Here is a 27,873-nt window from a genome sequence, read left to right as displayed (position 1 = left end):
GGAGGGGGCGTGCGGGGGAGGGGGAGAAGATGAGGGGGAGGGTGGAGGGGGATGGAGGAGGGATGGAGGGTGGAAGCAACAGTGGGGGGCGCGATGGGGGGTGGAAGAGGGGATGCAGCAGCGATGGAGGGGGTGGCAGAGGAATGGGAGGGTCTGTGCAGGGGGATGCAAGGGGGAGCTGGAGAACATGACACGGAGGGCAGAGGGGGATGGAGGAGGCAATAGAGGGGGATGGAGGAGGCAATAGAGGGGGATGGAGAAGGCACAGAGGAGGGATATGGGAATGGCGGGACCTGTGGAGGGGAGATTGGGGGTGAGTGCAGGAGGAGGAGGACAGGGCACCGCAGGGCTGGGCCTGACCCCACCAGGCTGCGCAGTGGGGCTGGGCAGCACCGTCCCCATGGCGGGGTGGGGGTCCCACCGGGCTGCGGTGCCGCTCTCCCCACGGGCTGAGACTCCAGCCCCACATTTGCGCTGCCTCTCACCTCCAGTGGCACCCGGCACTGCCCCACGGGCTGCCCGCGGCACTGGGGATGACAGGAGGAGGACAGGGGTCTGCACCAGGGCCACCTCTGCGCTCCTGCCCTGTCCCGGGTCAGGGTCTGCTGCGGGGCCCTGCAGGTGCCCCACACCGCGGGCACAGCCACGGGGCGGGGATCAGCCCCCATGTGGGGCCAGCACAGGCCTGGCTGTCCTGCCCCAGCTGCAGCCCCTGTGTCCCACTCCCTCCCAGGCTCTCAAGGGCACCATCGTCCTGCTCCCCCGGCAGCCCCAGCCATGGTGCCCCTGCCCCAGCTCCCCCGCAGGACAGGGTGCAGTGATGGGTAGGGGTGGGGTGACAAATAGGAAAGGGGAGTATTTAGGCAGGACAAGACACAAGGCCAAAGTGACACAGAGGGACACGGTGACATGTCAGCATGGGGTGACATGTAGGGCCATGGTGACAGAGGGATGTGGTGACACAGGGTGACCTGTAGGGTGGGTCCCTCGCCCGCAGATTTCGACACCGGATCGGTGGCCTCTGGCCTGACCTTTGGGGCTGTCCCCAGGGCGGTGGGGCTGGGGGACAGTGGCCCCTCGTTGTGCCCCTCCTGGGTCAGCCCCGGGCACACGGGCAGGGACACTGCAGGGCATGGGGACGCCCACCCCGGCAGCCCCCACAGCAGAGCCCTGAGCCCCCCACTATTCACTCCATGGGGGATACAGTGCAGATGGGGCCCCAGGGGACCCCATCACCAGTTCCATCCACCCACCTGTGCGGACGGGGTGTGGGTTGGGGACCCCAGGGCAGCCGTGGCCAGGTGGGGGCCCTGGTGACACAGCCGGTGGTGTCACATTGTGGCCATTGGCGTGTGACAGGGCGCGTGGGTGGATTGTGGGGCCCTGGGTCACAGGGGGCTGGGGAGTCCCGATTCCCACGGCCTTGGCTTTCCTGTTCTTCCCCATCCCATGTCCCCATGTCCCACAGCCACCCCGAGACATCGCAGCGACCGCTTGGGCACCGTGGCTGCTGTTGGGGTAACACGGACACCCCTGAGAGGCTGTACCCAGGCCCTGGAGACCTGGCTGGGTTTGGTACCATGGCCACCCAGGACACCACTGCCATCCCTGGGGCACCATGGTCACCTCTATAGGACACTGCAGCCATCCCTGGGACATCACAGCCATCCCTGGGACACTGTGACCACCCCTGAGACACCACTGCCAGCACCCTGCTCACACCTGGGCCACCGAGACTGTCCCTGGGAGAGCACAGTCACCTCTGGAACATTGCGGCCACCCCTGGGACACTGTGACTGGCCCTGGGACACTGTGACTGGCCCTGGGACACTATGGCCATCTCTGGGACAACACAGCTATCTCTGGGACATCTTGGCACCACTGGGATACTGTGGCCACTCCCAGGGCACTGTGGCCATCTCTGGGACACTGTGCCACCCCTGGACATCCCTTGCTCTGCCCCGTCCTGGCCACCGGTGGTCCCCAGCCTGGGCGGGGGCCATGGGGAGGAACACTGGGGACATTGTCCCCTTGGGGTTCTTCCCACCCTGCTGTTTCTCGGGCCTCCCAGCCCTGGTCCTGCCGGGTCCACAGTGCTGCCATGGGGCGAGGGGGGGCTGTCCATGCAGCTGGTGACAGGGACACTGCGCCACAGGGACACTGCACCTCAGGGACACTGCACCCCAGGGACCCCGGCACTGCAGGGACACTGCACCCCAGGGACCCCGGCACAGGAGGGACCCCAGCACTGCAGGGACACTGCACCCCAGGGATCCCAGCACTGCAGGGACACTGCACCTCAGGGACACTGCACCCCAGGGATCCCAGCACTGCAGGGACACTGCACCTCAGGGACACTGCACCACAGGGACCCCAGCACTGCAGGGACCCCGGCACTGCAGGGACACTGCAGCACAGGGACCCCAGCACTGCAGGGACACTGCACCTCAGGGACACTGCAGCACAGGGACCCCAGCACTGCAGGGACACTGCACCTCAGGGACACTGCAGCACAGGGACCCCAGCACTGCAGGGCCCCAGCACGGGCAGCTCTCGCCCTCACCCTGGCCGTGCCGGGGGTCTGCGCCCATGCTGGGCACATGATGGGCTGGGAAGGGGCTGCAGCCCCCGAGCCCCCGCGCTCCCATGGAAACGCCGCCAAGCTCCGAGGAGATGCTCTGCGCTGGAAAAAATGCTGGAAAATGCCAAACGAGCCAATTCCCAGCCCCTGTGGGTGGCTGAGGGAGCCGGGGGGGCTGTGGCCCCAGGAACCCCCCACGTGCTGGGACAGCTGGCACCCTCTGTCCCCAGCCCTGAGGTGAGGGGCCCACTGGGGCCGGGGGTCAGCTCGGCACAGCCATGGGCTGGGGTCCTTAAGGAATTAATGAGGGAAGCCTGGCTGAGCTGGGACAGTTTCTGGCAGCGGCCTGGGACAAATCACACCAGCGTCACTCGTGGTGACGCCGAAGGCTGTGCCGATGGGGTGGCAGCGATGGAGAGCCCTCCAGCTCGGCACCTGTGGCACAGTGACAGCAGGGCAGCAGGGACAGACACACAGTAAGGACAGACGGGCAGCAGGACATACAGACAGCAGGGACAGAGGGGCAGCAGGGACGGATGGCAGCAGGATGGACAGAGAGCAGGACGGACAACAGGGATGGACAGGTACCAGGACAGACAGGCAGCAGGGACAGCAGGACAGCAGTGATAGACAGACAGCAGGGACAGACAGACAGAAGGGACAGATGGCAGCAGGACGGATGGTAGCAGGACAGACGGTCAGCAGGAAGGATGGCAGCAGGGATGGACAGACAGCAGGACAGATGGCAGCAGGGATGGACAGACAGCAGGACGGATGGCAGCAGGATGGATAGCAGCAGGGATGGACAGACAGCAGGACGGATGGCAACAGGACACATGGTCAGCAGGACGGATGGCAGCAGGACGGATGGCAGCAGGGATGGACAGACAGCAGGACAGATGGCAGCAGGACAGACGGCAGCAGGGCTCTGCCTGCACCGGGTGCTGGCAGCGGGTGACACAGACCTTGCCGTGCCCGTCCCACGCTCCGCCACGGCCGCCCGGGTGTCCCTGGCTGGGCAGCAGCACCAGCCAGAGCGGGCAGAGGAGGGAGGGCAGGGACAGGCGGTGACAGTGCTGCCGGTGATGCTGTGCCACCCGTGAGACCCTGCGGTCCCCATCCCATCTCCGCCAGCACCGCGGTCACTGGAGCGGCTGGACCACCCCCAGCTCTCTGCTGGACCACCCCCAGCTCTCTGCTGGGCCACCCCCGGCTCTCTGGGCCACCCTGGCTCTCTGCTGGGCCACCCTGGCTCTCTGCTGGGCCACCCCGGCTCTCTGCTGGGCCACCCTGGCTCTCTGGGCCACCCCAGCTCTCTGCTGGGCCACCCTGGCTCTCTGGGCCACCCCAGCTCTCTGCTGGGCCACCCTGGCTCTCTGCTGGACCACCCCCAGCTCTCTGCTGGGCCACCCTGGCTCTCTGGGCCACCCCAGCTCTCTGCTGGGCCACCCTGGCTCTCTGCTGGACCACCCCCAGCTCTCTGCTGGGCCACCCTGGCTCTCTGGGCCACCCCAGCTCTCTGCTGGGCCACCCTGGCTCTCTGGGCCACCCCAGCTCTCTGCTGGGCCGTGGTCAAGGGAAAAGACGCCAGGGATGCGCCAGGACCTGCCGCACGTGCCCCGGTGCAGCAGCTCCCCTGAGCACCGACAGCCCTCGGCTGCACCGGCACGGGGCTGCGGTGCCACCAGCTGCCTCCTCCCCAAACCCTGAGGGTGTCTCAGAGCTGCTCCAAACAGCTCGGCTGGGTGCAGAATGGGCTGATGGTGCTTGGCCTCCCCCTCCTCCTGCTCACCATCCCCGTGGTCCCCCATCCCCAGGCCTGGTGACATTCAGCACAGCTCACTGCCACCGCCAGCCCTGCCACCGCTCTGCCTAAGTTGTGGGTGCAACTGGGGCTCCCCCGGCTGCCAAAACCCTCCTGCCCCGGCTGCCAGCGGAAAAATGGTGCTGGGGCTCAATGGTGCTGTGCTGCTCTGTTCTCCCAAGTAGCAAGTGGTAGGACAAGAGCAAATGTCCCTGCGTGACGCTGTCCCCAGCCAGGGCAGCAGCTCGGGCCGCAGCCTCCCGCTGCCCCCTGCCCTTCGCCCTTCCCGCAGACCCACCCCATGTCGCAAGCCAGGGGAGCCGGGGGGGCAAGCACAGCTCGTACTAAGCCTGGATTTAGGATGGATCAGTTTGCCGGCAGCTGACTCCTCTATAATTAGACAGCGGCAGTCCGGGACCAGCTGGGGGACAGAGCTCCAGCACCTTCCCACGGGTCATTACAGGAAACTGCCCGTGTTCCAAATAACCCCCAGACCTTGCAGCAGCCGGTAGCACCGAGCTGCACCTCCTCAGCAGCGGGAGGCGAGGAACAGAGGCTCCTGCAAAGCGCTGCCCGTGCTGCCGCCCGTGGGGCTGCCCGGAGGAGCAGACCCCCCAACGGCCCCCGAGGACGAACGTGCGGGCGGCGGAGCTGCTGGCTCGGGGTGTCCTGTGCCGCCTTGCTGGTCAGTGGCCACGCTCGCGAGGGCTGGAAGGAGCTGCAGCCCTGCCCGGCGCGGGGGCTGCGCCCGGAGACCACATGTGCCCGGTGGCCCTTGGCCGTGGTCCTCAGGCCTCGAGGAGAGGTCCCACAGCCCCACTGTCCCCATGTCCTGTGGGGGCTGAGAGCGGGGCAGGCGCCAGGCTTCGATCTCAGATCCGCGCCTTCGGCAGACGTGGCGTGAGCAACGTCCGTAAGGCGGCTACACCAACATCGCTGCTCGCAGACTGAAGGGTTTAGTACCTGCTGGCGAGGTGTGACGGGAGCAGGCAGAGCTCTGGCCCCACGGCGCTCCGCAAACACACCGGGGTGTTCCCACGCACCCGAGACCCCTCCAGACCCTGCTCTGAGCAGGATAAATCCCTGGTGCACGGTGGGGGGCCCTTCGCAGCATCCAGGGACTAACGCTTCACCTCCCTCTGTAGGTCACCACTGGTGGATCCTTAACGCTCTTCCGGGGACCTTTCGTTCTGCATCCTCAGGCTGCTCCGCACAAAACAAGGAGCTGGGGCAGCGCTGCCCCTCTGCCCGGGGACACCCCGGCTCGGCCACTTCCCGGGGTCAGGGTGGCCCGAGCGGTGGCGGTGAGCCGGCCATCGCCGCTTCCCTGCCCCTTATTCAGCCGCTGCTCCGCTCCCCAGCGCGAACCCTGGAAAAACAAGGCGGCGACTGGCTCCACAAAGCACCGCCGGCAACAATGCCGAGCTTCTTCCCCGCGCCGCGCCGCGCCGGCAGCGTGGGGCCGCAACCCGGCACCGGCCAGCGACGCTGCGGCCGGCCACGGGAGCCTTGGGCTGCAGACGGAGCGGCTGGAGCTCTCGGAGCGGGTGGCTGTCCTGGGGGAGCGACACGGGAAAATCGAGCCCTCAGGCATTAAAGCTGGGGAGGGAGCCGCTGCCAGCACGTGGAATCATAGAAACATTTTGGTTGGAAGGGACCCTCAGGATCAGCAAGTCCAACCCTGAGCTAACTCTGGCACTAACCCATGTCCCTAAGAACCTCGTCTATGCGCCTTTTGAACCCCTCCAGCGATGGCAACTCCACCACCAACGGCCCTTTCCGTGAAGAACCTGCCAAGCCCTGTGCGTTGGCAGAGCCGGGGCGGGCGGCCGGGGCTGGGACCAGAGCCCGACCCCCCTGGCTCCAAGCTCCTTTCAGGCAGTTCAGAGATCAGAAGGTCTCCCCTCAGCTCCTGTTCTCCAGCTGAACCCCCAGGTCCCTCAGCCGCTCCATCACACTTGTGCTCCAGCCCCTCACCAGCTCCGGTCCCTTCTCTCCACTCGCTCCAGCACCTCAAGGCCTTTCTTGGCGTGAGGGGCCCAGAACTGCCCCAGGATTGGCGGTTTGGCCTCCCCAGGTCCCAGCACAGGGACGGTCACTGCCCTGGGCCTGCTGGCCACACCAGTGCTGGGACCAGCCACAATGCTGTGGCCTCTTGGCCCCTGGGCACACTGAACGGTGGCACCAGAGCCCTTCCAGCCGGCCCGAGCCGTGCCCGTGGCCGCGCAGCCCTGTCCCTGTGGCTGGGGAGGAGCTGCAGCTAACAGAGCGCCTCGCCGGCGGCGCGGTGCTGCTGCGGGCTGGCACTGGTCTCTGCCCCTGCGCTTGCCATGGGCTGGGCCCGGCTTGGTGGGAGGCTTTGGAGAAGCAGCCAGGCTGGCGCGTCTCCGCTGTCCTCCAGCAAACCTCCCCGAACTCAAACACTGTTGCCCAACGTGCGGGTGACTCACGGTCCCCTCCCACGGCCAGCTCCGAGGACACGGATCCGCGGTGTCGCAACCGCCGCGGCTCTGAGTGCCGGCCTGCCCCTCCACCCCGCACCTCCTGGCTCCGTAATTACCCCTCGCCGTGCCGGATCAGAGCCCCTGAGAGCGGGACGGAAGATCCTCGGGAGGATGTGAAAGGGGGAGCTGTGAGAATCGTCCCACCTCTCGCCGGACACCCCAAATCTCCCGTCCCTGCAGTGACGGTGTGAGTGGGACCCACCGAGAGCAAGGGCGCCCCTGTCCTTGGGGGTGTCTCCCGTGCCATCGGTTCCCTCTGGGGTAACACTTACTGTCGGAGCCACTCTTGGGCATCAGACAGAAGTCACTGCCCCGTTTGCAGGGGGATGTGCCAGGCTGTGTACTGCCCCCGCCCTGTGATCCCGAAAGAGGAACGCCTTTGAACCGCACTAACAAACCCTGCGGGACAAGAGGTTATTGCGAACGTCGGTGCCAACACTCAGTGACGCGCTGCTGCTGCGGATAAACCTCTGGGGCCGCTGGGAGCGCCGCCCGCGGCTGCCCAGTGGGTATCGGGGCGGATTCCACGGACACGGGCGTTTTCCTCCATGTCTGCTCGGCGCCGGGCAGGAAGCGCTCTGTACGGTGCCCTTAAACTGCCACAGCAAAGCGCTAAAAATAAACCCTCTTTGTGAAGCCACCAGCTCCTGCCCGATCTGCTGCGTCAGCACCAGAGAGCACCCGCCGCGAGAGCTCGAGGCTCCTGGGGACGGGGTGCGCCCCGCGGGGAGCAGCCCGCAGGGAGCCGGGCGGCCGGCAGGGCCGGGAAACCACAGTGCGGAGGAAAGCACGTATAACACAAAATACGCGTTGAGGCGCCCGGGTCTCCAGCAGCCCCGCCGACGGGCCCTGGATCGGCTCCAGCAGTGACTCTGCAGCTTTGGCAGTGGGAGCCACCCGGAGCGACCGTCCCTGCCACCTGGAATTGTCCCCATTCCCGCCGGGACAACTGTCCCTGCCACCCAGAATTGTCCCCATTCCCGCCGGGACCACCGTCCCTGCCACCTGGAATTGTCCCCATTCCCGCCGGGACGACCGTCCCTGTCCCTCCCACCGGAGTGACCCAGAGCGGCGCCCGGGCCGTCCCCACCACAGCGAGTGCGGGGGCACCAGGTCCTGCGGCGGCCAAGTCCCCGTCACCCCCAGCCCACGGGTGTCCCAGGATCACAGAACCGGATTGGAAAAGCCTCTCAAGATCATCGAGTCCATCCATCACCCCCCCAGCACTGCCCCGTGTCCTGAGAACCTCCTGTCCGTCTGTCCAGCCCTCCAGGGCTGGTGACTCCAGCACTGCCCTGGGCAGCCTGTTCAATGCCCCACAGCCCTTTGGGGAAGAAATTGTTCCCAGATCCAACCTCAACCTCCCCTGGAGCAACTTGAGGCCGTTTCCTCTCGTTTGCCCGGTTTGTGCCCCGCTCCTGGTAGGGCTGCCCGGGGCTGCCCCTGTCCCTGTGTCTGTCCCCGTGTCTGTCTGTCCCTGTGTCTGTCCCTGTGTCTGTCTCTCCCCGTGTCTGTCTGTCCCTGTGTCTGTCTCTCCCCGTGTCTGTCTGTCCCTGTGTCTGTCTGTCCCTGTGTCTGTCCCTGTATCTGTCCCTGTGTCTGTCTGTCCCTCTGTCTGTCTGTCCCTGTGTCTGTCCCTGTGTCTATCTGTCCCTGTGTCTGTCTGTCCCTGTGTCTGTCCCCGTGTCTGTCTGTCCCTGTGTCTGTCCCCGTGTCTGTCTGTCCCTATGTCTGTCTGTCCCTGTGTCTGTCCCTGTGTCTGTCTGTCCCTATGTCTGTCTGTCCCTGTGTCTGTCCCTGTGTCTGTCTGTCCCTGTGTCTGTCTGTCCCTGTGTCTGTCCCTGTGTCTGTCCCTGTGTCTGTCCCTGTGTCTGTCTGTCCCTGTGTCTGTCCCTGTGTCTGTCTGTCCCTATGTCTGTCTGTCCCTGTGTCTGTCCCTGTGTCTGTCTGTCCCTGTGTCTGTCCCTATGTCTGTCTGTCCCTGTGTCTGTCCCTGTGTCTGTCTCTCCCCGTGTCTGTCTGTCCCTGTGTCTGTCCCTGTGTCTGTCCCTGTGTCTGTCCCTGTGTCTGTCTGTCCCTGTGTCTGTCTGTCCCTGTGTCTGTCCCTGTGTCTGTCCCTGTGTCTGTCCCTGTGTCTGTCTGTCCCTGTGTCTGTCCCTGTGTCTGTCTGTCCCTATGTCTGTCTGTCCCTGTGTCTGTCCCTGTGTCTGTCTGTCCCTGTGTCTGTCCCTATGTCTGTCTGTCCCTGTGTCTGTCCCTGTGTCTGTCTCTCCCCGTGTCTGTCTGTCCCTGTGTCTGTCCCTGTGTCTGTCCCTGTGTCTGTCCCTGTGTCGGTCTGTCCCTGTGTCTGTCCCTGTGTCTGTCTGTCCCTGTGTCTGTCCCTGTGTCTGTCCCTGTGTCTGTCTGTCCCTGTGTCTGTCCCTATGTCTGTCTGTCCCCGTGTCTGTCTGTCCCTGTGTCTGTCCCCGTGTCTGTCTGTCCCTGTGTCTGTCCCTGTGTCTGTCCCCGTGTCTGTCTGTCCCTGTGTCGGTCTGTCCCTGTGTCTGTCCCCGTGTCTGTCTGTCCCTATGTCTGTCTGTCCCTGTGTCTGTCCCTGTGTCTGTCTGTCCCTATGTCTGTCTGTCCCTGTGTCTGTCCCTGTGTCTGTCTGTCCCTATGTCTGTCTGTCCCTGTGTCTGTCCCCGTGTCTGTCTGTCCCTGTGTCTGTCCCTGTGTCTGTCTGTCCCTATGTCTGTCTGTCCCTGTGTCTGTCCCCGTGTCTGTCTGTCCCTGTGTCTGTCTGTCCCTGTGTCTGTCCCTATGTCTGTCCCTGTGTCTGTCTGTCCCTGTGTCTGTCTGTCCCTGTATCTGTCCCTGTGTCTGTCTGTCCCTGTGTCTGTCCCTGTATCTGTCCCTGTATCTGTCTGTCCCTATGTCTGTCTGTCCCTGTGTCTGTCCCTGTGTCTGTCTGTCCCTGTGTCTGTCCCTGTGTCTGTCCCTGTGTCTGTCTGTCCCTATGTCTGTCTGTCCCTGTGTCTGTCCCCGTGTCTGTCTGTCCCTGTGTCTGTCCCTGTGTCTGTCCCTGTGTCTGTCTGTCCCTGTGTCTGTCTGTCCCTGTGTCTGTCCCTGTGTCTGTCCCTGTGTCTGTCTGTCCCTGTGTCTGTCTGTCCCTGTGTCTGTCCCTATGTCTGTCTGTCCCTGTGTCTGTCCCTGTGTCTGTCTGTCCCTGTGTCTGTCTGTCCCTGTGTCTGTCCCTGTGTCTGTCCCTGTGTCTGTCTGTCCCTGTGTCTGTCCCTGTGTCTGTCTGTCCCTGTGTCTGTCTGTCCCTGTGTCTGTCCCTGTGTCTGTCTGTCCCTGTGTCTGTCCCTGTGTCTGTCCCCATGTCGGTCTGTCCCTGTGTCTGTCCCTGTGTCTGTCTGTCCCTGTGTCTGTCCCTGTGTCTGTCCCTGTGTCTGTCTGTCCCTGTGTCTGTCCCTATGTCTGTCTGTCCCCGTGTCTGTCTGTCCCTGTGTCTGTCCCCGTGTCTGTCTGTCCCTGTGTCTGTCCCTGTGTCTGTCCCCGTGTCTGTCTGTCCCCGTGTCTGTCTGTCCCTGTGTCTGTCCCCGTGTCTGTCTGTCCCCGTGTCTGTCTGTCCCTGTGTCTGTCCCTGTGTCTGTCCCTGCGTCTGTCTGTCCCCGTGTCTGTCTGTCTCTGTGTCTCTGCCCGGTGCCTCCGCACAGGAAGCGGCTCCGGGAGCTGCCGGGCGGGTCCCAGGGCGGGCGCTGTCTCCCCGGCCCCGGGCCGGTCCGCGCGGGGCTGTCCCCGCCTCCCGGGGCTGCGGCGGCCGCTCCGCCCGGGCGACCCGGCGCTCCCCGCCCGCCGCCAGGGGGCGCCCCGCCCCGCCCCGCCCCGCCCCGCCCCGCCCCGCCCCGCCCCGCCCCCCGACGACGGTCGCGCTCGCGCCCTGCTCCGGTGACGTCACCCCGGGAGGAGCCGAGACTGGCAAGCGGGCGCAGCCAATAGGAGCCCGGCGTCCCCGAGGGACTTCCGGCGGCGGGTGGGAGGGCGGGGCCACGGCCCCCTCGGACCCCGCCCCGGCGCGCGGCCGCGGGTGACGTCACCACGCCGGGGCGCTGCGGCGAGCCGCGGGCGCGCGCGCCCCCCGCCCCTCCCCTCCCCCAGCGCCGCTGCCGTCACGGGCGCGTGCGCGCCCCCGGGCGGAGGCCTGCGCGGTGAGCGAGCGGCGCGCGCAGCCGGAGCGGAGCCGCCGCGCCCGGGGCCGGAGCGAGCGGAGCGCACCCAGCGGGCCGGGCCGAGCGCACCGGGCCGAGCCGAGCCGAGCGCACCGAGCCGCGCCGCGCCGCGGGGTTATGAGCGCGGGCGCCGCCGCCTCCCCGTGACGAGCAGCGGGCTGTGGCGGCGCGGGGAGCGCGCCAGGCGCCGAGGCCGCCCCGCGGCAGGAGGCCATTTTGTGGGCCCCCCTTCCTCCTCCTTCGCCGCCTTCGCGGGCGGCGCGGCCGGTGCTGCCGGCCGGTGAGCGGGCGGGGCCGCGGCGGGAGCCCCCGGGCAGCCAGGGCGGCGGGGCCGGGCCGGGGCCCGCAGCGGGCGGCGGCCGCGCCTCCCCATGGCGAAGAAAACCTACGACCTGCTGTTCAAGCTGCTGCTCATCGGGGACTCGGGGGTCGGCAAGACCTGCGTGCTCTTCCGCTTCTCCGACGATGCCTTCAACACCACCTTCATCTCCACCATCGGTCAGTGCTGCGCGCCCCGCCTGCCCCGCCCTCCCCCCGGCTCCCGCGGGACCCCCGCCGTGCCGGGCCCGGGGCCGGGCGGGCTCGTTGTGCCCGCGCTGCCTCTGCCGCGGTGGCCCCGGGTGACCGGCCCCGGGTGACCCTCCGCGTCCTCCCCGGCAGCTCGTCCCGCGCCCGGTGCCAGCACGGGGCCCACCTGGCCCCTTCCATCACCGGGCGCTCCGCCCCGCGCCGTGGGCGCTGCCGTTGCCGCCCCGCGGGCCCTCGCCCCGGCAGCCGCTGCGGGCCCATTGCCCGGTGACGCCGGCCCGCCCGCCCCTGCGCGCCCGGGGCCCCCGGCAGCGCGGGCCTTGCCCCATCGGCCCCGCTCGCTGTTCCCCTGCCCGGCCTGCGCGGTGCGGCTCCCCCGCAGCCCCCGTCCTTTCTCCCCGGGTTTGTGAGCGCGTTTGGCCGCTCTCCTGCGCGCCGTCTTGTTTTGCAGGTGCAGAGTTCAGGTCAGCAGCTCCCGACCTCCTTGGTGGCTGATTTGGGGGATGCGCGCCCTGCTCCCGCGGGCAGTGCCCGCCGGTACAACGTGTGCGCACCTACCGCACACCTGGAACAAAGGAGAACCGGGCGGGGGATTGCACTGGGTCTGGCTTGTTGTGCTTGATAGAAACCCCTTAAATGATCGGCCGCACAGCTGTTCACTGAGGCTGCAGAACACAGCATGGGTGTAAATCCTAGTGCTAGGTGCAAGTACGCCCTGTGTGCTTCCTCAGCGGTGTCGAAATGTCACCCTAAAAGTTGCAGCTGAGACTATAAGACGTAAAAAGATGCACTTGAGCAAGCCTTGGGTAACTGGAAGGGCGAAAAACTAGTTGGGGTCAGCAAAGCGTCGAGACGCAGCTGTTGCATAAAAGCTCTTTGGGCCCCAGGTGAGGGTCCTGCGGGGCCGTTTGGGGGTGCGGGTGGCGGCCGCTTGATCCCGTCCCTCGCTCCGCATGCCTGGCTGGAAGGCTGTGCCTCTGCCGCCACGGCCCTCGGGCAGTTCTGCGCTGCTTGGCAGATCCTCGCCCGGATCACATGGCGTTTGTTGCTTTCTGCGCTCGCTGGGAAGGTTTATTTCAATTCTCCAAGTTAAAAATAGTCGATGCCTCAGCTAGGGAGTCAGCGGATATGGGGTGGCTCTCGCTCCGGAGCATCTGCGCCTCTAGCGCTCGGGGATTTTTAGCAGTCAGTGTGAGCTCTTGGTGGAACCCTGCGGAGTGTGGAGTGTTGAAGCAGAGTAACGCCAGGTTTAGCAGCGACTCCGAGCACTCAGACCAATATAGACCAGTCTGGGGCACACGTACAGCAGAGAGCCAACGAGTTCATTTCTGAAACTTGGAACTAATAGTCTAGACCACGGCTTGGTGAGTAGCTGCTGTGTCAGACTCGCACCCTTGCAGTGGAACTCGGTGCAAACAGATTTTCGGGGTGGTGCTGAATTCCAGGCGCTTAGCTGCGCAAAGGTGGCTCAGCTGTGTGTTCTCCTTCCTCCTGTGAGCAACGGGTGGCTGAGGAAGCCCGGCGGGAGGGCGGCAGTCGAAGGGCAAACTCTGCAGTAATGCCTTAAAAAAGTGGCCCGTACATGAGAGGAAAACCTTGAACTGCCGCGAAGCGCCTGTCCACGTAGCTGTTCTCGGCGTTGTTACAAGCAAGTGACCGAATAACCAGTCTGCCTGAAAATCTGCGCTCTGCCGCTCCCGCGGGTCCCTCGGCCCCCGTAGCTGCGCGGGGGTCCCGCCGCGGCCGCCGTGAGCGGCGCTGGGTCCGCGGCAGGGAGAGCGGGGCCTCGGGAGACCTCCACGCCCGCCCTTCGACCTGTAGCGACCAGGAAATACAATTTCCCAAGCACTTCCGTGCGCAGGCAGCGGCGTGGAGGGTGGCTGGCCTGTTGGCTGGGCCTCTCCTTACGTTAAACAAAAACCAAACCCTTGGTAGCTTGTCAGCTCTGATTCATGCTTTGGTGTTTGCACCGAGCTCCACCAAGAACCTGGCACACTCAGGCCTGTAGAACGTGTGGCGGTGCCGCGGGCTGGGGGCAGGGGCTGGGTCAGGCTTTCTGGCCTCAAAGAACGTCGGAGCTGGCCCCTGCATGGAAAATACGAGTGGTGGGAAGGGGTTTGATTCTGTAAAACCAGAGGCTTGTCTGCATGTGTCAGTGAAGGTACGATAATAATGCATTTCAACTTTACATTAGTCATTTGTATCCGCTTTCATCTCTGCACGCTTTAGGGGCCGCCGAAGCATGGTCCACGGGGCGGTTTGGAAGGAACGCGCTGCACCTGCAGCTCGGTGTACTGTCTGGAACCTTTGGCTTTGGGTCGCTTCAGTCAAATGTCTCCTGTGAAAACGAGGGAAGCCTTTGGGTGCAGTGAGCTGGACGTGTGGGTGGTTTCCTGACCCTGTCCAGAGGTGCTATAAATAATCCAGACGGCTCTTCTGCAAGAATCCCTAAGTCATTGTAACCTCCCTGGAGAGCAGGGGCCTCGGCCTCACGCCGCGGTGCTGCTCTCAGGTAGAAAGGGAATAAGTGATGGAAGACTTAGTCTATCACAGACCATTTGTGTTTGTAAGAGCTCTTCAGTCCACTTGTGCCAACAGCAGGTTCGCTTGATTTTGAATATTAAAAACGTTAGTGTAAGTAGCTGCCAGTCAGCGCGCACCTGAGGTCTGACTGTTCTGTAGTAATTGGTTTGCTGGCACTCACCGTGTCGCGCTGCTGACAGCCTGAAGTGAACGGCGGGGAGCGACGCAGGTGCCGCCTGCGCTGGCTGCCCGGGCCCGGCGGGACGGGGCCTGTTCGGACACGGCTGTCCGGCGCACAGCTGGAACATCCAAACCGAACTCATGCACGTAATTGCCATTGCTTGACTGAGTAAATGCAAATGGAGATGAGTCACCTGCAGAATGTTTTCCCATGCGGTGTGAGGAGCTCTGGCGGGTGCGGAGGGATGGAGCGTGTGCTGGTGGGTCAGGCTCTCCTGGTCCATGCGGTGTGAGTACCTGTGATGGAGCACTGCAGAACAGAGCGTGTGCTGGTGGGTCAGGCTCTCCTGCTCCTCACTGCCCCACGGACACGGCTGTGTTGGGTGTTTCTGCTTCTGGCGGCAGCTCCGCAATCCAGGGACGGGAGAACAAGCAGGGTGGTGGGGGGCTGGGTCACCCTGTGCTTTATTCTGAACACGGCAAGCTCTTGATGCCAAAACTGTGGTGTCTGAAATGCAAAGGTGTGTGAAAACTACTTTGGGAGAAAAAACCTAAGGATTTTGTCATTTTTTTTTTAAGTTTATTTCTTTGGCCTTCCTTAGGGTGATTTGGAGTGGTAAAGCCCTTGCTGTGCAATCTTTGCATATTGCAATATTTAAGCAGTAAATTAAAAAAAAAAGTCTTCAGGTATCAATAACCATAAATATAACTTTCATTTGTGCATCTTGTGAGGACTTGTTTGCCCATGGTTGTGATAAATTGGTATTTGAAAGGAAGGAGTCCCAGACAGAGAATGGAGAAAATCTTTGCCAAGCGTAGGAAAACAAACCAGGGGCAGTTCTGTTTTGAATTGTGAAAATGCTTTTAGCTGTGTGGTGGTTATAACGGAGTTGGAAGACGCAAGTTCTGGGGTCCCCAAGAGAGTATGACAGAGCAGGTGGAAGCACCGGCTCGCGTGTTCCTCGCTGTCCTCGCGCTGGCGGAGCAGCGGGCGCCTGGCGTGGGCTGCGCGGTGCCCGGGGCGGCTCGGCCGCGGCCGCCCCCGCGCGACGCTCATTTCTTTAACAGAGCTATTTCTCAGCAGCTGAGCGGGATCCGCTCCCTGATCTGACTTCTTATGTCACCATAAAAACCTGCACTGGCAGCGTGCGCAGGGCATCCGGGGACATGGGAACACGGGGGTAGGTGACACTCGTGAAAATTCACTGTCAGAGCTGCAGTTCCACGACACAAAGCGCTTGGCAGCGGCGCCGGTGCCTGGCGTTCCCTCTTCCCTGCCCCAGGTGAAACAAGCCCTGCACGGGGCTGCTGCTGTCGCTGCCTCAGGGTGACGCCAGTTGGCAGGGGCGAGAACGCTGCTGAAATCCTTACGCAGGCACATCCCGGCAGCGCGGGACGTGTACCCGGCTGCTCCTGCTCGTCTGCCCTCGCACTCGCGGGCTATTTGTGTTCCACTGACACCACGAGGCAGCTGGGACCTCAACGTGTTAATACGACCCAGAGACGCAGAGGAGAGCAGGACGGAGCGTGCGGAGGTCGGAGACACGGAGGGGAACGGGACGGAGCGTGCGGAGGTTCCAGACGCAGAGGAACGGGATGCAGCGTGCGGAGGTTCCAGACGCAGAGGAACGGGATGCGGCGTGCGGAGGTTCCAGACGCAGAGGAACGGGACGCAGCGTGCGGAGGTTCCAGACGCAGAGGAACGGGACGCAGCGTGCGGAGGTTCCAGACGCAGAGGAACGGGACGGAGCGTGCGGAGGTTCCAGATGCAGAGGAACGGGATGCAGCGTGCGGAGGTTCCAGACACAGAGGAACGGGATGCAGCGTGCGGAGGTTCCAGACACAGAGGAACGGGGTGCAGCGTGCGGAGGTTCCAGACGCAGAGGAACGGGATGGAGCGTGCGGAGGTTCCAGACGCAGAGGAACGGGACGGAGCGTGCGGAGGTTCCAGACGCAGAGGAACGGGATGCAGCGTGCGGAGGTTCCAGACGCAGAGGAACGGGATGCAGCGTGCGGAGGTTCCAGACACAGAGGAACGGGATGCAGCGTGCGGAGGTTCCAGACACAGAGGAACGGGATGCAGCGTGCGGAGGTTCCAGACACAGAGGAACGGGACGCAGCGTGCGGAGGTTCCAGACGCAGAGGAACGGGATGGAGCGTGCGGAGGTTCCAGACGCAGAGGAACGGGACGGAGCGTGCGGAGGTTCCAGACGCAGAGGAACGGGATGCAGCGTGTGGAGGTTCCAGACGCAGAGGAACGGGATGCAGCGTGCGGAGGTTCCAGACGCAGAGGAACGGGACGGAGCGTGTGGAGGTTCCAGACGCAGAGGAACGGGATGCAGCGTGCGGAGGTTCCAGACGCAGAGGAACGGGATGCAGCGTGCGGAGGTTCCAGACGCAGAGGAACGGGATGGAGCGTGCGGAGGTTGCAGACGCAGAGGAACGGGATGCAGCGTGCGGAGGTTCCAGACGCAGAGGAACGGGATGCAGCGTGTGGAGGTTCCAGACGCAGAGGAACGGGATGCAGCGTGTGGAGGTTCCAGACGCAGAGGAACGGGATGCAGCGTGTGGAGGTTCCAGACGCAGAGGAACGGGATGCAGCGTGCGGAGGTTCCAGATGCAGAGGAACGGGGTGCAGCGTGTGGAGGTTCCAGATGCAGAGGAACGGGGTGCAGCGTGTGGAGGTTCCAGATGCAGAGGAACGGGACGCAGCGTGTGGAGGTCAGCTGCTCCGGTTAAGCCAGCGCCGTGTCCAGGAGGACATTGAGCTGCCGCTTCAGCTGTAGGTGTCAAAGATAAAGAGCGGGTGACGTCGGTGACGTTCTCTGGGACAAAGCGTGTTTCGGGTTCGGTTTGCAGCTTCTTGTGACAGGCTGTCTGAATAATCCCTGCTCTGCGCTTGAGTTTCACAAGACCAAATGAAATGCTGGTTGATGTGGGTAGAAAACTTGCTCAGACAGGGGCGCAACCTTCGTTTTGAAGCCAAGGGCTGTCCTCTGGAGCCTTGTTGAGTGATGAGCACGACTGTGGGGCGCAGAGAAGGCGTTTCCTCTCGAGTTCTTGTTTTACCTCTTTAGAAAGAAAAGCTGTTATTCCCCTCTCCTTTTCCTGAGAAAATGCTTAATCTTTTCTACCCTTAATAACAATATTGATATTGAATTAGAGAATCAGTTGAGAGTCTGCTGATAGAGCTTCATCAGGAGATAGATAGAAAGAAAATACCCTAAATGGAAGGGGTTTTTAAGCCTGTGCTCCGCAGCCGCTGCCCGCGGTGCGGTGGTGCTGTGTGCGGGTTCGCCCGCTCCCTGCGCGCGTTGGTGCGGGTTGGCAGAGCAGGATCCCCGGCGGCGGCGCTGCCCGCTGCGCTGCGGGACCTCCTGGTGACAATGGAAAGGGTTCCAGCTGACTGCGCGTGTCCCTGGCGAGGGCTAAGTCAGGCACTTCGGAAACGCCTCCTGAAGCACAGGCTGGTGGAATTCCCGGCGCTGTGGGAATTCCCTGTGTGGCCCGCGGGAAGCGGGAAGGAGAGCGGAGCTGCTGTGCAAGTTTTCTTGACTGTGTAGTGTTTCGGTACGACTTGGCTGCGTGGGCTTTTCTCTTCTGTGTGGGTTTGACTAGAAGTCTCTGCGTGTTTTTGTTCTCTTTGTAGCTAGAACAACTTGAGGCTTTCTTCCCCACTGGGATTGTGACTGTTCTATGCTGTGTAACCTGGAGCAATACCCACTTGTGTCTTGCATTTCCAAAACGTGACTCACTGCTCCCTGCGAGAGGCCTGTCTGCTCGCTCCGCTGCCGTTGAGCACGGGATAGCGACACTGCCGCCCGTGCTGTGCAGCCTTTTTGGCCAGGGTGCGTTTCAAAGCGGAGTTCGCTCCTGTTTGCGCCGGTGGTTAGCTCTCGCATCCTGCGCCGGGGCGGCTGCGGGCTGCTGGGAGCACAGCAGACGGCCCCTTGCCGGTAGCACGGTGTGGCGTGCTGGGCGTTCCCTCGGTACCGCAGCCCCGCGGGGCTGGAGCAGCGCTGGCCCGGTGGGCGGCCGTCTTGGCCCGAGATCTGAGTGTCAGAACCCTCAAACGTGGTTGTGAAGATGGGTGGTACTGTGATACCTCCAGGTGTTTGTTTAGTTTAGGTCGGGGTGTGCTACCACTTCCTTGTCCGCCCTTTGATTTATGCAGCTATCGAAAGGTTCATTAAAGCTGATCTCGTCAAGTTGTCTCATCAGTGGCTTCTGAGATCAAACTCGTGTGCCTGTTTCATGGCAACATCGACTGAACAGTGTGCACCTGGTCCTGGATAAAAACTTGTTCTGCAGTCTGAGATGATTATGTCTTAACTTGATCTTACCACCATTTTAGTCTTCTAAAGTAAAGGTGATTTTACATTTTAGTTCAGTTATTAACTTCACGCGCATGAATTAACCTGTTGATGTGTGACCTGTCGATGTGCTGAGCGTCATCTGTCTGCCCTCCCAACCATGGGATGTTGCCCGTGCACCCCAGCACCCCCTCCCTGCCTTCCCTGACGCGCCTCGCTTGTCTGCACTTCATCTGCTTTACCGTTGCACATCTCCTGTGCTGAGGGTGGTGAGAGCCTGGCCGGGCACCCAGAGAGGTGGTGGCTGAACCATCCCTGAGACATCCCAGGCCGGGCTGGACGGGCTCTGAGCACCCTGAGCTGGTGCAGATGTCCCTGTCATGGCAGGGGACTGGGGGGCTGGGAGGGGCCCTCCCACCCTGTGATTCTTCGATGCTCTATAGTAAACGTCTGAAGGTCGGTAATTAGAAGTTGACACTGTTGGTAGCAGTCCCGAGGTGTTTCCAGCTCCTCAGGCAGCGCTGTTGATTGCCTGCAGCCTCCCGCCCCGTCCCCTGAGCCGGGTCTCCTGCAGCGCTGCTCGGGGAGGCAGAGCCAGCGTGGGCCGGCTGGGCTCGGGACTGGCCTGAGGGAAAGTCAGGACCTGCATCCCCAGCAGTACGTGCGCCTGTCGCTTTAGAGGATGCAGAGACGTGTGTCTGAAGTACAGCTGTCCAATTGCTGGGTGAATTAATCCCACCAACGCTTCTGTTTCACGAAGCATGCTTTGCAATGCTTTCATCTCGACGTAGTGGTTTGATCTTGGCAGTAAACAACCAAACTTTCTTTTTAGCTACTCAAGTTTCTGGCAAAACCAAAGATAGGTACTGGCTGGTCCTTCGGGTTTTGTGCTTGACGTCGGTGTCTGCGGCCAGACGTGTGAGTTCTCTGTGAAACCTGGTGCTGCTTATTCCTACTGCAGTGAGCAGAACTGGTGAAATGCTGGTGGAGGGAGGGCCACAAACTCCACTGCTGGTGTCTGCTCGGTCCTGGTGTCCCCGCGCCACAGGGCTGGTGTCCCCGCGTGCCGGAGAGCCAGGAGGAGGCGACTGGCCACGTTGGGTCCTGGGCGTTTGCCGAGGGGCTGCTGGGAGCAAGAAGCAGCGGACAGGAGTCACAGCAGGGAAAATTCCACCTGGGTTTTGGGAAGAACGGTGCCAGAGGTGATCAGTGACTGGAAATGCAGGCTCGATGGGACTGCTGTCCCCAGCAAGCTGAGGAGGATGGCCCTGCTGCGTGTGCAGGCCACGCTCGGTGCTCCAGCACCCGCCTGGGCGCACTGGCGGCCCCGAGCAGCACAGGAGCTGGGCTGGGGGCCCCGTTCCCGGTGGGCGCAGAGCTGCTGCTGGCCATTGGAAACACTGCGGTCCGGAGAGGTTCCTGCTGGGTGACTCCTCCGGGTCTGCAGAGCACTGGGAAATGGCCAGCAGCTTTTAAAGAGCTTCTGACAAAGATGCTTCTCCAGGGGCAGGAGGATCAGCCGGCAGGGCGGCCGCGCGAGGTGCTGCCGGCAGGGCGGCCGCGCGAGGTGCTGCCGGCAGGGCGGCCGCGCGAGGTGTTGCCGGCAGGGCGGCCGCGCGAGGTGTTGCCGGCAGGGCGGCCGCGAGGTGTTGCCGGCAGGGCGGCCGCGAGGCGTTGCTCCGAGCGCGTCCAGGTTCCTCTCCCTTCTGCGGGGCTCGGCGCGGCTGCCGGGCTCCGAGCAGGCGCCCCACGCTCGGGTTGCTGCCGGCAGTGTGGTTTCTCACCCTGCAACCCAGCGGTGCTGCAGGTCCAGCTGGTGGCAGAGCTTTTCTTTAACCTCATTTCTTGCTGTGTAAAACTTGCTGACGTTTTCTGACATAGTCTCATTCAGTCATAGCCAGGTGCTTTGTCACAGGACAGATGTGGGACACGAGGAGCTGGAGCAGGAGAGCTGGCTGTGCCACCGCTCCTGGCTCCTTCAGCGCTAAGGGACATGGGTTTGTTCCAAGAGAACTGAATCACAGCCCCAGCCTGGCTGGGCTGGGCTCTCTGTAGATCCCCAGCCCCACCTGCTCCCGCGGGGTCACAGAGCAGATCACACAGGGTCACTAGAGCAGATCCCGCGGGGTCACTAGAGCAGATCACACAGGGTCACCAGAGCAGATCCCGCGGGGTCACCAGAGCAGATCCCGCGGGGTCACCAGAGCAGATCCCGCGGGGTCACCGAGCAGATCACAAATGGTCACCGAGCAGATCCCGCGGGGTCACCAGAGCAGATCCCGCGGGGTCACCAGAGCAGATCCCGCGGGGTCACCAGAGCAGATCCCGCGGGGTCACCAGAGCAGATCCCGCGGGGTCACCAGAGCAGATCCCGCGGGGTCACCAGAGCAGATCCCGCGGGGTCACCAGAGCAGATCCCGCGGGGTCACCAGAGCAGATCCCGCGGGGTCACCAGAGCAGATCCCGCGGGGTCACCAGAGCAGATCCCGCGGGGTCACCAGAGCAGATCACGCGGGGTCACCAGAGCAGATCCCGCGGGGTCACCAGAGCAGATCACACAGGTGGGTCCAGGGGGTTTGAATGTCTCAGAGCAGGAGACTCCACACCCGCTCTGGGCAGCCTGGGCCAGGCTCTGGCACCTCCCAGCAAACAAGTGTCTGCTCATGTTCACATGGAGCCTCCTGTGTTTCAGTGTGTGCCCGGTGCCCCTCACCCTGGCGTTGGGCACCACTGAACAGAGTCTGGTCCATCCTGACACCCACCCTGAGCTGTTGATCATTGATCACATCCCTCTCAGCTTCTCTTCTCCACTCAGCAGCCCCAGCTCTCTCAGTCTCCTCAGCACAAAGATGCTCCAGACCCCTCAGCATCTCCGTGTCCCTCCCTGGGCTCTCTGCAGTGACTCCTGGTCCCTGCCCCGGGGAGCCCAGCACTGGACACGGTGACTCTGGGAGTCCCCGTGGTTGCCCTGCCCTTTCTGTTCTCATCGTCTGGTGCCATGGAGCCCTTCCCGGAGCCGAGAGCTGGTGCTGGCACGAGGCTCTTCTGCCCGACAAGTTGTCACCAGCCTTGTCACCGCGGGCAGCAAACGGAAGGATCCAAAGGAGCCTTGCGGCTGCAGCGCTGCCCTGGGAGAGGCCAGTGTTTTGGGGTAACAATGACCTGATTCTGGGCGTGTCGGGTGACGTTCTTCCAGTTTTTCCACCCTTTCAAAGCTGTGTAATTCTTGTTTCTCAGGCTCTCTCTATGAGGTCATTTTGAGTGTTGCAGTATCGGTAACAGCTAAAAAACCTGATGAAACTTGCAATAAATGTGGTGCTTCCGGGCAATAGTGTAGCAATAGGCCTGTGTGGGTTTTTCCTACCTTTTTTCCTGCTTATTGGCTTGAGAACGGTGCCGTTCGTCTTCTCAGCGGGGAGCTGAGGGCTGGGTGGGCCCAGCCGGTGGGGTAATCCGTGAGCTCTGAGACAGGGAGCTGCAGGAACCTGCGCGGTCACGCTGTGCCATGCAGCTCCAGCTGGGGACGTTTCCTTACAGGTTCCTAGAGCCTGGTTTAAACCAAAGCCGAGGACCTGCTGCCCTGCTTTGACTCTGGGAAGTCCTGTGTTTGCCGAAAGGTCATTGATTAAAGCTTTTTCTGAAAGTTAGGGATTGGATAGTGGATATTTGGAAACCAAAAAATACCCTAAATCATATGGCAAGTGCTTCAGTTCAATGAGATGGGGTTGTGGTGCAAGCAGAGGAGCTTCGGGGTTGAAGGTGCAGTGTTTTAACTCTAGACCCAAGGCTGTTCTCTGGAGCCTGGGTAGGAGGTAAAGGCCATGTCCGTAAGCAGCGGTTCTGGATTGAAATCTGACAGCGCCGGGGCCGGGTCCTGCGGATCTCCAGCGCTCGTCGGGGCGCGATGCCTCTGGCGCGTGGTGCTGGTGTGTTGGTGGTGGCCAAGCTCCGCCTGCGGCCGCACCGTGCTCTGGCTGGCTTGTCCTGGGGCCCTTTCGTAGACAATGGTAATATTTTCTGTTGATAATGAAAGAAACTTGGTTCTCCAGCAATAAGCAGTCACAGGCACGTGCGCTTGCTGGTGGGGTGTTTGACCAGAGAAAGCATCCAAATGTCGGTGTGCAGCAACCACCCGGCCCCCGTGGAGCTGCAGGGGCTGCGGAACTCCAGACCTGCTGTCAGGCACATAAAGCATTGAAAGCTTTAATTTCTTGGGTATTGATAGTGACTGCAGTGTGCAAACATCTGTTTGGGAAGGAGCGGCGAGTTGCTGTTAGCCAAGGGGATCCTGGTGCGGTGCCCGTGGCAGGTTTGGTGCGATTCGGGGCAGCCCAGCGTGTGTTCCAGCAGGCGTCCTGCGCTGCAGGCCCCGCGCTGCTCCGGCCCCGCTGCCCGGGGCGGTTCGGCAGCGAGGGGTGGTGATCGGGGTGGCAATTGCCGGCTGGGTGAGTGGCGGGGAAGGCAAGAGCTGCCGGCTCTTCCGGAGCTCTGGCAGGTTACATGGGATTGACCGGCTGAACCTTCTCAGTGACACAGAACCCGCCTCTGCGGCAGAGCTGCTTCTCTCCTCAGTGAAGGTACTTCCCTTCCTTCATGTGTTATCTGTCTCATCAATCCGCTGAGTCTAAATCAGCCAGGGTAATTGTTACCTTGAATTTTATTTTTTATGTGATTTGAGGGCAAAATTACTGGTACAGCAGATGGTGACAGATTTTCTCATTCATAAATAGAAGCAGTTTATGTGAAAGCAGATTCACATACCGTATTTATTTTCTAGCTAACCAACACAGCATAGGTAGGCTTAGACTTGCATGAGCACGGATTCAGCCCGCTGTAATTGAACGTACTTAGCGCACGTCCTTGGTGGCTGAAAGCAGAGTTGGAGTTGTGAGTTTGTGTGGGCCTGGCAGCTTTCTGGAGGCCAGACTGCCCCACCGTGTGATTTGGGATGGGAGCTGAGGGCTTTCCCAGCCAGGGGTTCCCGGGGGAGGCGGCTGGTGCTGCTCGTGTGCGCAGCTGCTCCCGCGCTGCCGCTCCCTGGGGGCGCTGGGTGCACTGGGTACACTGGGTACACTGGGTGCACTGGCGGACGGGAGCTGCCATGGCAGAGTTACGTGGGCCCTCGCGGAGCACTGGGCCTTGCAGAGCTTCGCTTCTTCATTTATATTTCCCCCCCCTTTCCACCTTACGAATAAAAACCTTATTGTCTCTCTTGTCTCTTGGTATGCATAAAACATGGCTAAAACAGTTCCTTTGTTCATTTTCCTTTGTTTTGCTTGTGGGAGCCTTGCGCAAGGTTTAGCTGCTGGAATAACAAGACGATAAAGTTTCTTGTATGTGGAAGCAGTAAGTGGTTGTGATGAAGCCGCGTGGTCTCGCAGGCCTGAGCCGCAGCCGAGCTTTCGTTTGCTTTCCCAGCAGAGGCTTTTTTAACATGGAATTTAAGGGCAGTTTCAGGTGACTCCAGGAGCTCCTGCCCTGGGAGGAAGGTGAGGATGGATGAGGAGAGATGGGGAGATCCCGTGGGACGCTCAGCCCTGGATCCGCTGGGTTCCGGGGCCACCTCGGCTCTTTCTGTGCTGGCACGTGCGCTTGGACTGCGCCACACAGGAGCTGCGCTAGTGCTCAGAAATGAGCTGAAGGCAGCCGGGGAGGGAAGATGAGAAGGTTTTAAAGTGGTTCTGGCCTGAGAAGTGGCTGCTGTCCCTGTTGTACGGACGGGTGACTTGCACCAGGGTGAAACTCTCTGAGCCTTGGTCACTGTCGGGGCCCTCGGGTTTGGTGTCCCTGGCGTGAGGGGCAGGTGGACTGGCTGCACTCGAATTCATGGCAGCTGGGCTTTAAACACGTCTGCTGGATTCGTGCTGGAGTGACATGTGCCGGGTTCTTACCCACTGGAAGTGACTGTCCCTCCGTGTCCAGAACCTGGCGTCTGCACCCCTTCTATTGGGAAATGGTCCTTGTCCCAGTTATCAGCGTCTGGGCAAAGTTCAGGAGATATGGAGAGTGCACGCGTTCAAATCAGCCGAGAGATCAGAACCGTGCCACCAACACGTCCCAAATCAGAGCCAGGAGATCAGAACCGTGCCACCAACACGTCCCAAATCAGAGCCAGGAGATCAGAACCGTGCCACCAACACGTCCCAAATCAGAGCCAGGAGATCAGAACCGTGCCACCAACACGTCCCAAATCAGAGCCAGGAGATCAGAACCGTGCCACCAACACATCCCAAATCAGAGCCAGGAGATCAGAACCGTGCCACCAATGCATCCCAAATCAGAGCCAAGAGATCACAACCGTGCCACCAATGCGTCCCAAATCAGAACCAGGAGATCACAACCGTGCCACCAACACGTCCCAAATCAGAGCCAGGAGATCACAACCGTGCCACCAATGCATCCCAAATCAGAGCCAAGAGATCACAACCGTGCCACCAACACGTCCCAAATCAGAGCCGAGAGATCAGAACCGTGCCACCAACATGTCCCAAATCAGAGCCAGGAGATCAGAACCGTGCCACCAACACGTCCCAAATCAGAGCCAAGAGATCACAACCGTGCCGCCATCGCTCCCTCTGACTGCTGAGCAGCCCGTGGTGCTTCTCAAGGAAAGGTTACTCAAAACTGGGCTGTTCTGAGCTCCTGTAGGTTCAGCCTTAGGTTGTTAAGCCACCTTACCCTGCAGACCTCCAGTCAGGCTCCTCTAATTGATGTTTTTAAGCTCATGTGTCCGAGGTCCTTCCTCTGGAGGAATCATAGAACCCCAGAGTGTGAGGGGTTGGAGGACCCTGGAAAGCTCATCCAGTGCAATCCCCCCATGGAGCAGGAACACCCAGATGAGGTTACACAGGAAGGTGTCCAGGCGGGTTGGAATGTCTGCACAGAAGGAGACTCCACAACCCCCTGGGCAGCCTGGGCCAGGCTCTGCCACCCTCACCCCCAACAAGTTGCTTCTCCTCTTGCAGTGGAACCTCCTGTGTTCCAGTTTGCACCCATTGCCCCTTGTCCTGTCACTGGTTGTCACCAGCAGAGCCTGGCTCCATCCTCCTGACACTGCCCCTTTCCATCTTGATCCCCAGGAATGAGTCCCCCCTCAGTCTCCTCTTGTCCAGCTCCAGAGCCCCAGCTCCCTCAGCCTTTCCTCCCACGGGAGATGCTCCACTCCCTCCAGCATCTTGGTGGCTGCGCTGGACTCTCTCCAGCAGTTCCCTGTCTATCTTCTCTTTACAGGAAAGCTGTTTTCTGCTCATCTTTGCAAAGCAACCTCCCGAGTAGCTTTCACAGGTCATTATTTGCATGTGTGCAGTAGGTGGAGTAAGGGAGCTGGAACTCAGATACGTGTCAGATTTGTAGTTAATCGCTGTCGCTATCGTTTGGAAATGCCGTCCAAGCTGTGTGTGTGCCGGGGCCTGCGCTGTGCCTGAGCTGGGTGGGGGCGGGGCCGCTCTCCCCTGCTGAGGCCGTGGGTCTGCTGTTCCGTTCCAGCTGTGGGGATGGACAGCACTTCGCGTCTCGTCACTCCGGTGAACAGCTGAACAACGCCGCTCGAGGAGCGGCCTCTGCGGTCCTGACGGGTTGGTGCTGTTCTCTTCCCGCAGCCGTCTGGCCGCTGGGGCCCGAGCGTGCGGACGTGAGCTCTGTTTTCAAAAGGAAAAGCCTTACAAAGAGTTCCGTTTCCAGATCCCCAGCACATGGTGGCGAGATCCTGGGCAGCTCTGTGTTGCAGGGGAGTAACGTGGAGCGGAAGAGATCTCGAGATCTGGTTCTGAAGGTGATTGATTTTGTGAATGCAGACGACAAGAACAGTGGAAGGTCGCAGTTGCTATATAGGTGCAGCACCTCTGTCTCCTCGATTATTTGTTGGGTTTTGTTTGAAATGCTGCCCCCAAGTGCTCTTAAAGGATTTCTGGTAGCAGTGTTGACTGCTGATGTGATTTACTCCAGGATTAATGTGGCGGTGCTAACTTCTGATTTTAATATAAATATCTGCAGAATGATTGTTGAGGAGGTTTCAGGTGAGGCCAGCAATGAGAGAACATTTTTGGTGTGCTGGAAGGCTGAGGTCTTGAGCTGGATTTAATGTGCATCCTTGAGAAGAACCGGTGCACGGAGGATGCTGACAACGCGCCTGCTGCTCTGCAGGGAACGGGAACGCCTCGGGAAGGGGTGCGGGCTGGGGGGGCGCCTTTGCTTCATAGTTTGCACCTTGGAGCTTTGGACGTGTCGGTGCTCGCTGGGTGGGCTGCGGTGGGATCTGAGGCGCCTGGAGAGCTCGGGGTGCAGTGGCAGATGGGCTGTGAGATGCATCTCAGGGCTGTGTTGCAGTTACAGATGGGCTGTGAGATGCATCTCAGGGCTGTGTTCCAGTTACAGATGGGGTGTGAGGTGCATCTCGGGGCTGTGTTGCAGTTACAGATGGGCTGTGAGATGCATCTCGGGGCTGTGTTGCAGTTACAGATGGGCTGTGAGATGCATGTCGGGGCTGTGTTGCAGTTGCAGATGGGCTGTGAGATGCATCTCAGGGCTGTGTTGCAGTTACAGATGGGCTGTGAGATGCATGTCGGGGCTGTGTTGCAGTTGCAGGTGGGCTGTGAGATGCATGTCGGGGCTGTGTTGCAGTTACAGATGGGCTGTGAGATGCATCTCGGGGCTGTGTTGCAGTTGCAGGTGGGAAGCAGCAATGGAGCACGAGGATCCTCCGTTGTACAGAGGGCGAAGCTGCGAGTGAATTCAGGGCGTGGCCTTTCCCAGATAAGAGGTCAGGCTGGGTGACAATGGCCCTCCATTGTTTGGAGGGGATTAGGACAGATATTTGGAGGGATATAAGCACAGGGCTGGGTTTGTCACCCAAGTGAACGTTCAGGCGAGTTCCCGTATGGGTTGGTCCGTGTTCGTTTGCATACACCACGCATCGTGCTGCAGTTGTTTGTCGGTGGCGTGGGCGGCGTTGGAAGCGCAGCAGCCGCAGCATCCCCATGGCACTATGTAGGTCACGCTGAGAAGCTGCCGTCTCGCAGCGTTGTCCTCTGCCTCGTTAAGAATGGATTAATTGGTAGGAGGGGATCTGCCAAGGGGGCTGCTGCTGCTGTCCTGTGTTCTGCCGTGGTGTGGCCACCTCTGGCATTTATCTGTATGGATGCGATGTTAGTGAAACTTAACCTGTACAGATAGTTTTATAGAGATGCTATAAAATCATACTGGAGAAGTGAAGGTGCGGGGGGAGCCGCGG

The 27,873-nt window shown here is 61.5% G+C and overlaps 1 protein-coding gene across 2 annotated transcripts in view; it reads left to right on the top strand.

Annotated features, from left to right (window-relative positions):
• Window positions 1–11,068: 11,068 nt before the first annotated feature.
• Window positions 11,069–27,873, top strand: part of RAB10 (RAB10, member RAS oncogene family) — a 43,795-nt gene continuing 26,990 nt past the window's right edge. Inside the window, exon 1 of one of the 2 annotated variants that reach the window (XM_065055396.1) lies at window positions 11,069–11,598. In XM_065055396.1, coding sequence (XP_064911468.1) covers window positions 11,472–11,598 — 127 coding nt within the window. In that variant the 5' untranslated portion in view covers window positions 11,069–11,471. Of the gene's footprint in view, window positions 11,599–14,598; window positions 14,621–27,873 lie in introns of those variants that run through there. The other variant, XM_065055397.1, reaches the window with a different exon arrangement.

The sequence above is a fragment of the Columba livia genome, chromosome 3, assembly GCF_036013475.1.
Source record: "Columba livia isolate bColLiv1 breed racing homer chromosome 3, bColLiv1.pat.W.v2, whole genome shotgun sequence".
NCBI lineage: Eukaryota > Metazoa > Chordata > Aves > Columbiformes > Columbidae > Columba > Columba livia.
Note: the sequence above shows the minus strand (reverse complement) of the source record. Positions and strands in the feature narration are given on the sequence as shown.